Source organism: Gymnodraco acuticeps, unplaced genomic scaffold (genome assembly GCF_902827175.1).
Source record: "Gymnodraco acuticeps unplaced genomic scaffold, fGymAcu1.1, whole genome shotgun sequence".
NCBI lineage: Eukaryota > Metazoa > Chordata > Actinopteri > Perciformes > Bathydraconidae > Gymnodraco > Gymnodraco acuticeps.
In genome coordinates, this window is record NW_022991947.1 from 255,124 (window position 1) to 270,494 (window position 15,371).

Here is a 15,371-nt window from a genome sequence, read left to right on the forward strand (position 1 = left end):
TTAGCAGACCAATAGAACCAAATCAACATATTCATATGTGTATTGCTAATGTGCAGATAACATTGACAGGGGTCATTTAGCTTTAGCAGATATGTTGGGCTATGAAGGCCATAAATCCTCCACAATTTCACAAGGAAAGTTGGAAAAGCCTCAATAAATAAAAAATAATTAAACATCAAGTCTTCTAAGGGCAGCAGTGCTTTGCACAAATATAATATTTCTCACAATGCACCATTCTTGCTTCGTCGAAGATACACATTTACAAATACCACACATTTACAAATACCACACACACACACACACACACACACACACACACACACACACACACACACACACACACACACACACACACACACACACACACACACACAGGGATGTAAACAACTATCCACACAATTCAAGCAAATACAATGGATAAACATCCTGCATAAAGAGTGTTGTTCCACATGTCCTTTGCTTTGTGCCACACGTGTTGTTTTTGAAAATAAAAGGGAATTATTGCCTGGTTGATTTACCCAATGATTCAAATCCACAAAGAAAATATCACATTCTATTTTATTGCATTTAAGTACACAAAACATTAATGATGCACAGTCTATCAAATAAACTTTTTGTTTGATTTCATTTCTTGTTTTTTAACAAAAACCAAATAATTTCAGAGGGAAAAGTGCTTTACAGGGATTTACCATCTCAATAAATACAAGGACATTGAGGTCTTGTTGGATCCTGTTCTTCACACAATGGCCATGGCACTAAATACAGATGCACACTCTTTACCCCTGCCAACACACACACACACACACACACACACACACACACACACACACACACACACACACACACACACACACACACACACACACACACACACACACACACACACACACACACACACACACACACACACACACATATGTACAACCCCAGTCTGCTTCATATTTTCCATATTGTACCAAAACACCAACACTTCCCTATTTGTGCCAAAGACACACAGACAGAGAACATATAAATTAGTGACAATACACATGTTTGGAAATATGAAAATATGTAACTTGTAACAGAATTTGTAGCAATGTGTAGCTCATCTCAGTCTTCCATTTGTTTCCCTTTCAGTTTAAAGAAATGTAGCAGGATTATTGTGGCCCAAATTCTGTTAGCTTCTAATGTCACAGCCATAATTTAAAAACACACAAGCCCAGAAAGTGTGCTTTGTGGTTTACTTCCAAATTGACACATTCAAGATGCACATTTTCCACCAGTAGAAGATTTTAAATCTTCTTAATTTTTTGATATGAATTAGAGGCTTAGATTTAATTAGCTGGTTCAATGCTGCAGCATTTCTTTAAATTATGGAAAAGATAAGGCACACAATGTCAAAGATTAACCTAATTTCATTGGAAAATCGACCAAAAATGTAACATAGGGAGTATTTTTGAGATGTCATAAGGTCCCTTCCTAAAGAAAATATTTCAACAGTTTCCTTCATGTTTGCTTAGAGAGAAAAGATCAGTCTTACCTCTGGTGTGGTCTACTGAGTGTGTCGGGCCTTTAGGCCACAAAGACAGTTCCCCTCAAGTTCTCTCTCTTTGTTTATCTTCAGTACTCTGACAGCGCTCAAAAAGCTTCACTCCCCTTTCAGTTTCATCCCTTTAAAAAAAAAGGATGGGTGGGTAGAGTGGAGGATGCTGTACATTTGAAGCAAAATGGGTCCTTAAGGTGGTGTAAAATACCGTCACTGAGTTCCTGCTAATGATAAATGCTTCTGTGAGTGGCTGCAGGTGGATATTCCTGTCCTCAGAAATAAAAACCCATAATGATGGACGTATCTTGAGTTTTTCCTCGTTCTTCCTTTTCTTTCCATATGTCCGAGTGGGCAGGGCTCCTGTAAGATAAGTCTTTTCTCCAAACTGATGACTGCATGACCCCCCGGTCAGGTCTACAGACGTCAGTGATGGGAGATCAAGGGTTCAGATCCGGAGGTTTAGGGGTCAAAAGGGTCATAGTGGTGGAGTGCTAGCGGCTGAGGGGGAGCTGGGGCAGCGACATGGCCTGATGAGGGAGACCTTGAGAAGTCAGCATTGAGAAGGGATGACCTGAAAAGCACACAAAAGAAATAAGGATTTAGGTGAAAATATAAAAAAGGCTAAAAGGTGTATTTGCATAATTATTGCATTGAAGTAAACTGTGACTCACTGTCGATATACCCGTGAAGGGCCACCATGCGCGCCCGCTCAGGACTGCCGAAGGGGGAGTAATGCAGCTCATCGGGCAGGGACGAGGGTATCCTGGACTGGAGGTGACCTTGGGGAACCCCACTGTGTTGGGGCGTGTGCTTTTTGTGTCTTGCTCTGCAGTTTTGAAACCACACCTATGAAGACGCAATGTAACCAGACATCATGATGCTATATTCTTAATATCAAACATGTTGATTTATTTCAAAAGCAGACAAAACATTGAAAATACCTAAATCAGTATGAATATGCATACCTGAACATAATTAAACATCATTTGACCTTTTACTATGTTTTTCTGTAAATTAAGTATATGTGTTTGAATGTTTCAAAAGTATGCTATTTCACTATGTGCCATAGCATACATAGATTCATTAATACAAGAGAAAGTGTATTTCTGTGTACTGACCTGTATCACTCTCCTGCTGAGGCCTGTCATGTCGGCTAGTTTCTGTAGCGTCTGGGCGTCTGGATTGTTGTCCTGGGCAAACTGAGCCTGCATTATCTGCATATTGAGGCAAAAATGTAACATGAAATTAAGAAAAGGCTGCTGAAATCCAATCATTACACATTGTATTACATTTTTTGGTCAAATAAAGAGTGCAGCATATTCACAAAATAAGTGTGTGTCTGACCTGTAGCTGTTCTGCAGTGAACGATGTCCGTGCCCTTTTGGCCGGTTTGGGCTGACTGTCTTGTTCTGTTGGAACTGCTCCTTCTAATGTGATACCATTGCCTGAAAAACGCAATAACAGAAATATGACATGACAGTCAAAAGTGTTGAATAACATTTTTAAAATGACCATGATTGTCCCAGGAGGCCCATTTGAACAAGAGGACTTGGACACTAAATCATATCTGGACTTTTTCCTCAGTTGGGAGCCAAAATTGAAGTTTTTGAGCTCTTGTAACACGACCACTGAGAAATGAGTAAGAAGCAGGCCAGACACATTAAATCATCAATGATTTAAGAAATAATAAATTGTACAAAGGTGAATCATACAGTCATTATGTTGCTCATAAATTCAGCAGACCTCAGTTTTGGGACTCTGGAGCAAAAATCTGGGCAGCCACAGAGAAGCATTTGACTCACCACTCTCAGCCGCTCGTTTGAGGTTCTCCACCATGGTGTCGTAGTGGCTCCTACACAGGACCTTATCTTCCACCAAGCCAAACTCCTCTCCCGTAGACAACTGCCTCTTACACGAGAAGCACGCAAAACATGCCAAGTGGTATGCGTTCCCTCTTGCACGGCGCACCCAGTCGCTGGCGAATATCTGCCTCCCACAGCGGGCACACTTAGTACCAAACCTACTGTGAAGGACAGAAAAAGAGAGCCGAGGTAGAGGAGGAGAGACAGAATGAGGAATTAGTGCTTCATTGACGGGGTAAAAGCAACATTTCAGTACAGAAAGTAGTCAAATATGTTTTAAACCTAATCTCAAAGCCAATACCATATAGCACACACATTGTTAAACAAACTAAATTAAACATGCACAGACGTCCTTTTCTTTGAGAACATGTTGAGAGAGTAGGAAATGTGTGTTCTGAAACTTGGAGTTTTGGCAGAACTCGAAGGGTTTAAGAAAGAAACCTTGGAGAAGGATGTGGCCTTCTGAAAAAAAAACCTGACTGCGGCTGCAAGCTGAGCCTTGAATGCAAACAAACCAACACCTGCAATTTCCTGGCTGATGCATGAAGACCCTGACATGTACCCAAGCGCGCACGCACACACACACACACACACACACACACACACACACACACACACACACACACACACGCGCGCGCACACACACACACACGCGCACACACACACACACACACGCATGCACGCACACACGCACACACACACACACACACACACACACACACACACACACACACACACACACACACACACACACACACACACACACACACACAAGGGAACAAACCAGGGTGGTTTTACACACATGACACACATGAAGAAAGACTTGGATGACATCACTCTAGATCGCCCCGTTGTAACTGATAGCAACAGTGAGGTCAGGCGGCATATAAACCTAAACCACCTGACTTACTGTTCTGAATGGGTGGGTGGATGAAAGATAAATGGACAGAAAATTATGGAAAGAGAGAGGCTGGGCAGGGAACCGGTTAGCGGACATACATTTGTTAAGTCAGCAAACTCTTTAAGACAATTCCTGATGACCTCAAAACAAGATGTCTGAAATAACTACGCTCTTTCATTGAAAAATATCAATATGTATAAATCCAATTGAGGACTGAATGAGCCAAACAGTGAAAGAGCCTAAGCACAGAGTGAAAAGTAAATGCTTTTTTTTATTTAAGTACCATAATATTCACAATATTTCAGAGAGAGAAGTGTGCATTAGTCCATCTCACAATATATTTGGACTATCCTGCCCTCTCTGTTGTCCCAATCTCATTTCATCAAGTCCATTTCTTGCAAACATATCACAAAAATAACTAAGAATGTGTTGACGGGGACTGTTTTTAGTGGCAGATTTACACACATTTGTGAATATTTACAGAAGCAGGACGGTGTATATTAGAAAGACAAAACATACACAGCAGTGCCCATGTTCACCATTTCATGACACTAAGTGAAAAAGTGTGGCTCATTATTGTGTTTCTGTTATAGTTTTAGTACAACAATGGAGGTCTGTGACAGAGAAGAATCAGATATGTCATCAGACATAGACTATGGTTACATGGACTTTGGTTTTGACTTTGAATGGGATTTGATGATAATACAAAAATGTATAGCACATAATCAGCCTTCTCCTTTAACTGGAATATGGCTGACTGAGCAGCTGGCACTGTGGGGTTATCCACAAAAACATTCACTCTAACACAAATGAAATACTATACAGATTGTCCTGTTTTACACCAGAATGAAAATACATTAAGCTGCTCATTTAACGAGCACATTGTGGGTCTAATGGGTATAAAACGCTGTACTTTGAGATGGTTGTAGTGAGTTTAAGAGGCATTGTTAGGGTCAGCAGCTGCCAATTCTGGTGAAGGAGGCAGGATTCTTTAAGCAGCCTGACAGAAAGTGCTGTCCCAAGGGTAAAACTGGGAGCAAAAAGCATAGCGGCCAACTGGCTCTAGCTCAAATTAGAAACATTTCCATATTGATGGGATTGTTCTGTAAAAGAGGCATTGACACATATATAAAGAGCTGATGCCCGACTCGACATTTTAACTTATACACTCAGCTATTTCTTCTTTGCGCTGCCTCTTTACAGCAAAATACAAAGAGCCGAGATAAAGAGGAAACTCATACAAGCCCAACATGAGGCAAATTCAAAGAGCTGTCAATCGTGGATAGGTATGAAGGAGCTGGTGAGGGCAGGATGAAAAGAATAGACATGGAGAGAGGAAGTAAGTGGCTGAGGGAAATAGCAAAGTAAAGAGCGTCAATGGTGGAGAGAGAGCAGGGGGACAGAGAGCAGGAGGGTTGCCAAGTGAGTGGGTTTGGCAACGTATCAGTGCACTCAAGTCCACTCTATCTGGGATGAAAGCATACTATAACCCTGACATCTCAAAAACTCGTACCCCTCATCATGTATATGAGCTTGTTGGCCAGAAGTTTCATTTTCTCTGCATGTAGTATGGTAGCGAATATGTAAAGGTCATCATTAAACGCCTACTGTTTGAGGATCTGTTTCATCCTGCTTCTGTTTGTCTGCCTTCCTGGTTTTGTATCACTGTTAAGTCATGCATTCATGTCAAAATCCAAAAAGAGCATCTGCAGTATACCAGGCCTGGCATTCCTCATAACAAACAAATTCATTTCAGCATTAAAAAGCAGTAAGTCTTTGCAGTGACCTTGAAATAAAATTAGCTCGCTCACCACTTACAGGGAGCTTAAATTGTCACAGATATGTGCAACTTAACCAAAAAACTCTTATAACCCAATAAAGCCATTCCGGAGACAAATGGTTTCAATGGCTTACTGCGCTGTGTGTGCGTACTATTTCAGATTGTTATGGAGAATTCCTGGCCGTCTCTACAGTAAAAGAGGAAAAACATTGTGGAACATTGCGTCTAATCTAGCATGACAGCTTGTCAGTTTCATGCTCCGAGACAGAACCCAGAAAAGCTGCAAATCATCCCTTGTTTTAACCCCCTCCTCCTCCTCCTCCTCCTCCCTCTCCATCTTCATCTCCTCCCACTACTCCATCTCTTTTTTTGTATCACGTTTTGTATTTGCACCAAAAACCTGGTGTTTATTTTGGAATGATGTCAATCCCCATGGCCCCCCAGTATCACAAGAGGGAAAATCCTGCGCCGCAAAACTGCCTATCCCCTCAGACGTCTCCTATTTGCTCCCCTTCTTTGGTCGAATCTTTACTTTTCCTTAACAGTAATTCACCTGCTGCTGAAAGAGTGGCTTGAGGAGGTACACATTTTTTGGATTATTTCTGATGTGCTATGAGAATACTCTAATCTCTATTAGATTTGTCCTGAGAGAGTTTCACGATGCGAGGTTTCGTGTTAAGCCTTTGCATGGAAATCTAAGATTGGGAAGTGATTTAAATGATTCACTGACAATACAATTTGACATGATATCCGGCTTTAACATATTAACCCTGCACAAGAGAAACCTTGGCATTGTTTAATTCTCTATTTTTCGACACTGCAGTAACTGTGAACACTCAGTTTTCTTTGTAATCTGTTTCACAAAAGAAGAATTTTGTTCCTAGCTGTAAACGAGCAGTCTTTATTTAAACGTGTAGCATTGTGTGGCAGATGTTTAATTATAATTTTAATTAATTCAGTTCTTAGAAAAACTCATATCCCTCGCTTTGTACTGGTTACTCGCCTTTGTTGCTATGGAGACGCAATCAGCTAACTAAAGGTGGGATGATGAATAATAATAATTACAATACACACACACACACACACACACACACACACACACACACACACACACACACACACACACACACACACACACACACACACACACACACACACACACACACACACACACACACACACACAGGAAGAGTCACATGTACAAGTGCACACATATCACCCAGAAAGTTCCCTACATACATGGACTCTGGTTACACTGTCAGTATCCCAGGGTGCCCCTGATTAGTGCGCCAATGCAACTTCCTGTGTGGCCTGCAGCTCACGGACCAGGATGATGTTACTACAGAGTGAGGGGAGGGGGCAGCTCAGGGAGGGGAGGGGGGCAGCTCAGGGAGGGGAGGGGGGCAGCTCAGGGAGGGGGGTCAAAGTAGGCTGATAAAGAAATGGTGTGTGCGCGTGTGTAGTTGTGTGTGTGTGTGTGAGGGAGCCCCTGAGGCCTGACATGGCTTTGAGAGGCGCAATGTGGGCTCTGTCCTGCACACACACACACACACACACACACACACACACACACACACACACACACACACACACACACACACACACACACACACACACACACACACACACACACACACACACACACACACACACACACACACACACACACACACACACACACACACACACACACACACACACACACAAGTATATGGAGGGAAACCCACTCTGATTTCCTGCTATTACGCCCCATTAAAGGAGCTGTCAGTCCAAAGCCAGATGAGAGGCTGACACAGATGAGGGAATATCTCCAGAGGTTTGAACCCAGCCCAGAGGATCTGGGCCCGCGGTCGTGTTTAGCCTAGTTTAAATCTGGCCTAAATCCAGATTAAAGTTTATATTTTCAGAGGTAACTTTTTTGTGCAGGGTTTCTACAAAGTTCCTCACAATATTGATACGAAAACAGTTTGATCCTAAGGATATCTTGACCATCAAATTAAATATTATTACATTACTTGTTATTCTCATTTTAAGAGTCACTCTACAGAGCAGATAGTGTGCAGTTATTCCATAGATATGAATGAAAATGTGTGTGATTCTGTCATATGACCAAGCTATGGACCGTATAAAAACGAACAAATACAACAAACACATCTAGTTGTACGTCTAGGGGATTCTGAGTTTATTATGTACGAAATACAGTATGCATAAAGAAGTGCAGTCTTTATTATTTATTCAAATATGGGAAATGAATGGCTTTACAGAGAGAAGTAAACCCTGGAAGTTATCATATTTAAAAAGATTCTGGTCTTTCAATCAAAAGTGTTTGGCTTTGTTGCTACAGTAGTAACGGCTAAAGCTGAAATTCCAAAGGTTATGACATTAAGACTGGCAGCTATGAGTTTGAATGTGAAGCTATTTGGGTTTAGGTTTTTTTTTTTAATTATTTATTAAAAAGGAAAACAGACCCATAATTTTAGCTGTTGCAGGAAACTGTCCACACCCATTCTTTCAAAAATTGATATAACAGAATGCCTGTATGCAATCATTTAGAAATTCATAATAAAGCGTGTCAAAACGAGTGTAGAAACATTTACTGCTTCTATATTTAGGCACATGTTTGAATCACAATGATTATATATATCATATAATTACAGGGTACGATTTATCTGATGAGTAGCCAACATGTAACCCGGTGACAGCCACATCTACACCACTCATTACCGTTTTCTAATGCTCTGACATATTTTAAATACTGGCTCAGAGTCCACAACGCAGGGTTTAGGGCGAGAAGGGTGCAGGAACATTTAAATGGAGACGGGTCAGGTAAAATATTATGATGTGGCCGAGCAAACACAAAAATCTCCATTTCATGAAGGAATTAGCTAAATGAGTGGCAGCTGCTGGACATGCATAAATAAACAGAGATCTCTATGTTTACTGTGTGTAAAGTGTGTCTTTGGCGTTATCAAAGCAGCCAATGTGTACAGTGCATTCTTGCTATCACATAAATGTTCCACCTTCATGTTTTCATTTGAAGGTTTGTACACATATCTGTTTTAGAGTGTGTGTGTTTTTAGTTTGGAGAGGAGTCACATTCAGAACAGAAACATGCTGACCAGGCACTCGGGCGGTGTAATTGCTGATCTGGAGGCCTGAGGGTCTGGGATGGAGGACAACTAATTGCTGGTGATTATAAACCTCAGAGCGGTGGCTTGGTGTCATGTTCAGATCAGACATACACCAAAGCTCACTCCAAGCAGGCACACATGTGCGCACACACACAAACACATACATACACACACACGAACAATGCATATGTGCCCATACATATCCACCAGCTTCAGGCTATAGAACTGCATTTATATGGCTGTTGCTGGTCTGAACCACATTTGACCTCAGATACCACCACTGACAGCCTTACACAGGCACAAATAAAATCCACACACTTGGATAGAAAGTGAATAAAAAATCTATGAATAAAAACATCAGGATATAAAGACTTTTCCTAACAGAAATAGGCTGCAGCAGGCTATGTTTTGATTGGCTGAAGAACCCATTGCATTATTAACCCCTCAATGAGTGTGTATCTGTCTCAGTGTCTCATTTTGTTATAATGCCTTTCAATATTGCATGGCAATGTATTTATTTTTTAAAGAGTGACATCAATCGTTTAGTAATAAACATGTGAAAAATGTGTAAAATAATTTATTGTAGCTTAAAAACAGAATGTATTTTATTAATGAGGTTTAGTTTTATTTGCTGTTCGGTTCTCTTAAATGTAGCCTATTACAACGATATGATATAGTTTATTATCATAATACAGTTTTAATTTGATGATAATTGGTCATGAATCAGTAGAATAAAAAAGGCCTCCTCTGTTGTATATTTTCGTTGCACATAACGGTTTGTGTGCCAATAGGGACTCAGATAGCTGCAAAACCTTGCAGATAGCTGCCTTTCCAGCGATTTACGCTATTTTCCTGTACGCCTACAGCCGTTAACGTTGTGGTGATATAGGTTAAAGACTCCGGTAACTCCTGCGCGCGTGCTGCTGGATACTTGAATTTATTGAGCGCCAGAACAATTACAAAATGTGGTGGAAGTTAACGGGTTAATGGCAAGACTGATTTGGAATGGTCCGATAAAAACATCTGATAATAAATAATGTGCAATATTCAAATCTGACCCGACCAATAAAGGCATAGAAGTTGATAAAACGTGGTCCAAAAAAACAACCTCACCAAAAATCTAAAAAACCTCTAAAAAACGAACACAACTCCCTCTTACGCTCAGACATTTCCACACTCGTTCTAGTAGGTCAGATATGTTTTATTTTTGTCGCTGCAGGAAACTTGTTGTAATGGATAGCCAAAACAAAACTTTGGATCTTTCAGCTACACTTTTATTTTGTTACACACTTTGAGACGTTTTTGTAAAGGTCTTTCAAGAACACATGAGGCAACCCGCATCCATCTCAAAGGAAGAGTGTGAGTGTGAGTGTGTGTGAGAGAGAAAGAGAGGAGGGGGGTATGTTGGCAGAGTAGAGTAGACGTGGTATTTTGAAAACACGGTCATAAACTTACCCTACCTGAAATAATCCATTTTACAGAAGATCTCTTTGTTTTTGATGTAGCAGCTGCTGTGCTGACGTAGCGACGTCCTGCAGACAGAACACTCGAGACAGCGCACGTGCCATATGAGGTTGTTCACCTGCAGAGAGACAACGTGCATGTCAAACACACTGATGATGGATCCAAGCGTTAAGGACGCACAGGGTGTCTCTGGTGCTGAGTTTCTTCATAATATACGACAAAAGAAAATCATCAACACTGCATAATGTCTAATTAGCATATATTTAGTCAAGATATTATCACAAAAGTTGCATATCTTAAAGTGATGCACAATTATGAGTTTAGAGATGACACAATATATTTAAATATGCAATGTCTAATTAAGCATACTCAAGATATTATTACCTTGGAAATATCACGAAAGTTGCATATCTTACAGTGATGCACAATTATGAGTTTAGTGATGGCACAATATATTTAAATATTCAATGTTAGTATTGCTTAGATCATATTTTACTTTCTTGTGTTTTCTGATATAGCAACACAGTATTTTATTGGTGTTTTGCTTAAAAATAGCATGTTAAAGGACAGTATTCATTTTACTAAAACGCTGGCAAATATATTCTGCTGAAATGCAATCTTAATAATTTCTAAATATCGAACCCAGAACATGCTGCTTAGGCCGGAGATAATTCTTTCTGGCACTGGGTGTAATATTTTCGTTCAAGAGTAATTATGAACGCCTTTTAGCAGAATTAAGAAAAAATAATACTTGCCAGGCGTTGAAAACAAGTGACCAATTTGTAAATGACGACTGAAAAATGATTGAAATCATTTTTTAAAGTTTTACAAATTTATGTCAACAGAGCTGCCCTTTTAATATGTTTCAAAAATATTATTATCTAAAATGAGCCCGATATTTTTGGCGAGAGAGATCATAAAGCCTGTCCCATAATACGCTGTTCGAAAGATTCTAAATTAAATTCTGAAATGCAATAATGTTAATTCTAGAACTTAATTGTATTATATTATAATATTGTTATTTTTTTATGTCATCTACAACATATACGTTTGTAAGCATTTAATTAAAGCAAACATATATATTTACAGGCCTACTTTTAATTACAGCATCGTCCAGTTGGTAAATAGCCCAGCAATGCAGCATGCATGATATTTTACACAAGATAAAGACTGCTAATCATTTTAGAAGAATGCTGATACAATTCAGTTGAATCCTATTATGGGAGATCACAAATTATTATATCCCATAATTATTCAAAATAGTTTGCAAAAATATTTTTCATGTGTGTTTTTCAGTTTGTATTAATACATTTAAAACAATTATTATAGATGATATCCTATAGGCCTGCACTTCGACATAACAACAGAAGTTATCTCACACTTCCTGACAAACACACCCATTTGCGCGCGAGTGAGGAATGTTTTGGAATGGAAGCACGCGGGCGCACGCAACTAGACATGGTTGCAGGAAACAAATCAAAACATCCCTGTTGAATCTGCTAAAACCCCGTGTATCACTTTTTGATAACAAATAAATAAATACATTGCAGATAACAGCAGTTAAATTTGGATGTAATATTTAAATGTGTATGCATTTCACGTATATATTTTACCTTTAACAATATGATAACAAAGTGTTTCGTTAAGCCATAAATAAGGCTATATTGGGACACGTTTCTGTGTTTTTTGTTTGGATATATGTAGCCTATCTGTACCTACTTTTTATTTAGTGCAATTATTCTTATTAAAATAATAAAGTAAGGACTCCTAACGTTATAGCCTATGGCCTTCTGTTAATTCCAGGCCTATCAGTGCAAAAATACAACAGGCCTGTCCAAAACAAAACAGGACACAAAATGTTTGCTAATGCCATAGTAAGAAATACAATGCTAAACAAATAAACAAGACGAGAATATATTACTTGTTGTGACCACACATCGCGTCAGCCTGTTTAAATCTAAAGACTTAAGGTCAGCCTCTCACCTTCAGCATGTATCTGTCCAGGATCTCCTGACCGCAGCTGGCGCACACGTTCTTCCCGTCTGACGGCACCGAGCTGGCGGTGGAGATCGGCGAGCACACGGAAGGGCTGGAGGGGCTGCTGGGTGGGGAGTGGGTTTCCTCCGGCTCCATGTTGGACCGCTGGGACTCTCCGTCCGAGTGAGACTGCAAGAGGGCATCAGCACAGCTCAGTAACACACACACAGTCATCCCCACAGGCTGTTTGCAGTCAAAATGCAGTCGATATCAATCAATGCGCGTAGGCTATATCAGAAATGTAAAATATAATGAATCCTATCTTCAACGTGCAGCGGATGCACCCAGACCAAGGTGTCACCAATGTGCAATAAGTGCACCAAGTGACATTTTAAAAGCATTAATAGGCAATAAAGCTCTCACCATTGGCGCGTGGTTAGAGTCCACACTGCAGCGCGAGGCTCCCGGTGTACTTTGATGCTCGGTGGAGATCACCTATAAGACAACGTTCAGTAAACGGGAAGTCTTCATCACTTTAACGGTCTCATCCTCAGCTGGGAAATCCTCGGGAGACATTTGCACACAGGCACAGCTCTTCAGGGCTAGTCCTATATAAAGTGGTCCTGACAATAAACCCCGGTTAAAATAGTTACAAGGGCCCCCGCAACAAAAGGCACATTTTAATGAAGCTATTTCAATTTGGATTGATTTTTCCCTGCCCTTAACCCGTGCCTCTCAGAATAATAGTATTTTCTTCGCAATCCAGGACACGAAGAGTGGTGGGGGGAAAAACTACCTGTAATTACAAATAGCTTGAAACGCTGTGGATAAGAGGGACCCGGAGTGTCAATTTCAACTGTCAATCAGAGAAAGGCAACGGGTCACCCAAAGAATTGCAAATTTGATTTGTAATGGCTGTAATTAAAATCCAATTCTTCTCTGGCGAATTGGCACCGCTCGAGAGGCTCGCGGACCGCAAATCACGCTATTCATAACAGAGAGGCGCGTGCCTCTTCACAGCGGCTGGCGCGTGCAGCTGATCTCAGTACACAAGCAGTGATTCTTATGACATCACAGAGAGACAAAACAAAACTAACGCACAATGCTGCGGGCTGCAAATAAACTGCATGCATTTGCAACAACAGATAGATCCACTGAGCAATGAGAAAATAAGAAGAAATCGTTTGGTGAATCAAAATGGTTTCATATTGAGGTTAGACCAAATATCACTATTTTTAAGCCAGCACATACAAAGCTGATTTAGTCTAAACCAAACAGAAGGCCCACACTGCATTAGTGGGGTATCAATGAAACGTTTACGCACAAAGTTGTCACTCAGTCGTGTCCTAAGTGTTAGTACCTGCTTCTTGGGAATTCCTTCGGACAAAATTTTGTTTCCCTCTGAAAGAGGGGACAAAAGTTCATTTTTCCAGTACATGAACCCCTGCAGTCTCACAGCGTACAGTGTATCCAAACTCGGAGCGTGGAATCAGGAGAAGGCTCGGCGATGGGCGTCAAAACTTGAACCATCCGTATGGGTTCGGGTGTAATGGGCACACCGTTTTGTTTTTGACGCGAAATGCTCTGTGTCTGTGCGCGACGATCTGCCGCTGTCACACACTACTGAAGTTATGGAGCTTTGCAGAGGCGAGGAGTTGTTGGTGCTCCTCGGAGAGCCTTATTTAGAACAGAAATAGTTCCTTTCCCCGTTTTCCCACTCTCTCCACTTTATCGAAGGAGTCTGGCTACAGGAAGTGAATGAAATGAAGGGGCTGGCAGCTTTTACTCCAAGGCTTCATAGGTGCAGGGAGGCTGCATGGCTGCTATAGTGGACGGCAGCGCAGAGAACGAGAGTGCAGTGAAAGTTTGTGCCGCTCTGGCATGCCTTATAGTTAAAGAAGGGGGAGGGTGAGAAAGAGTTTCATATGCGTGAGAAGGGTGGACACACTTTGGAGCAGTTATGACAGAAACTTACTCAAACTCTGCTGTCGAATGTGTGATATCTCAGACATTTATAGCTGCTGCCAGAGGAAAAAATGTAAATTATAGTTATTCATATAATTGCCATTTACTTGCTACTGGACATATACAATGGCTGTATAGGTTGTAACGCAATAATTAACCGGAATACAGACCTTTTTATATACACAGCGTCTCCATATAAATATATATATATATATATATATTCAGGCTTAGAATCTAAACTACAACACAAAAAATAATGATGATGCCTGAAAAATACATTTAAAAAATCCTAATACATTTACTTAAATCCCATGTTGCAAAATAATCGTTATTTAATTCATTAGAGTGGTGTATTTAACTGCTTCAATGCTTATTATCATCATGATTCAAGGCTTAATTTTTTACATTCAAATATGTTTTCGTTATAACATTCATTTCAAATATTTAAATTGTGTACCATTAAAGTTAATGAGTACAATAATTAGCAAGGCAGAAAAACGAAAGTACTAAATGGCGTAATTTAAGGATTAACAAAAAGGGTTTTTACCCATGGGTTTATTGTGACACCATTGTTTAAGGATATATTATGGGCAGGAAGAAAAATATTTTTTTATTTTTTTAATGTTGTGAGGGTAGGGCTGAGGCAGAATAAACTAAAACTCACCAAGTGTTTTAACGAAGGGAAGCCTGGTGATTGCAGGTTCCGTGTGATCAGCCCACACACAGCTTTACATCGACGCGTCAATCAGGCTGCTATCTACAAGGA

General features: G+C 40.3%; 1 protein-coding gene across 2 annotated transcripts; it reads right to left on the minus strand.

Moving 5' to 3' along the window:
- Positions 1-597: 597 nt before the first annotated feature.
- On the minus strand, positions 598-14,420 carry lhx6 (LIM homeobox 6). Of its 2 annotated transcripts, XM_034200560.1 has the most exons (9): positions 14,001-14,420; positions 13,064-13,135; positions 12,647-12,829; positions 10,660-10,781; positions 3,328-3,548; positions 2,870-2,970; positions 2,644-2,739; positions 2,197-2,371; positions 598-2,096 (listed from the first exon to the last, which is right to left on the minus strand). In XM_034200560.1, the coding sequence occupies exons 1-9, from the start codon at positions 14,076-14,078 to the stop codon at positions 2,017-2,019; spliced, it is 1,128 nt and encodes a 375-aa protein (XP_034056451.1). In that variant the 5' UTR covers positions 14,079-14,420; the 3' UTR covers positions 598-2,016. The 2 variants fall into 2 exon arrangements, with proteins under 2 accessions (XP_034056451.1, XP_034056452.1); XM_034200561.1 differs by lacking the exon at positions 13,064-13,135.
- Between the last annotated feature and the right edge of the window lie 951 nt (positions 14,421-15,371).

Coding starts and splice junctions, on each gene's coding strand:
- lhx6 (XM_034200560.1), bottom strand. CDS start 14,078: ATGTACTGGAAAAATGAACTTTTGTCCCCTCTTTCAGAGGGAAACAAA. Junction 13,136..14,000: donor AAGGAATTCCCAAGAAGCAG/GTACTAACACTT, acceptor GTTGTCTTATAG/GTGATCTCCACCGAGCATCA. Junction 2,740..2,869: donor TCACTGCAGAACAGCTACAG/GTCAGACACACA, acceptor CTCAATATGCAG/ATAATGCAGGCTCAGTTTGC.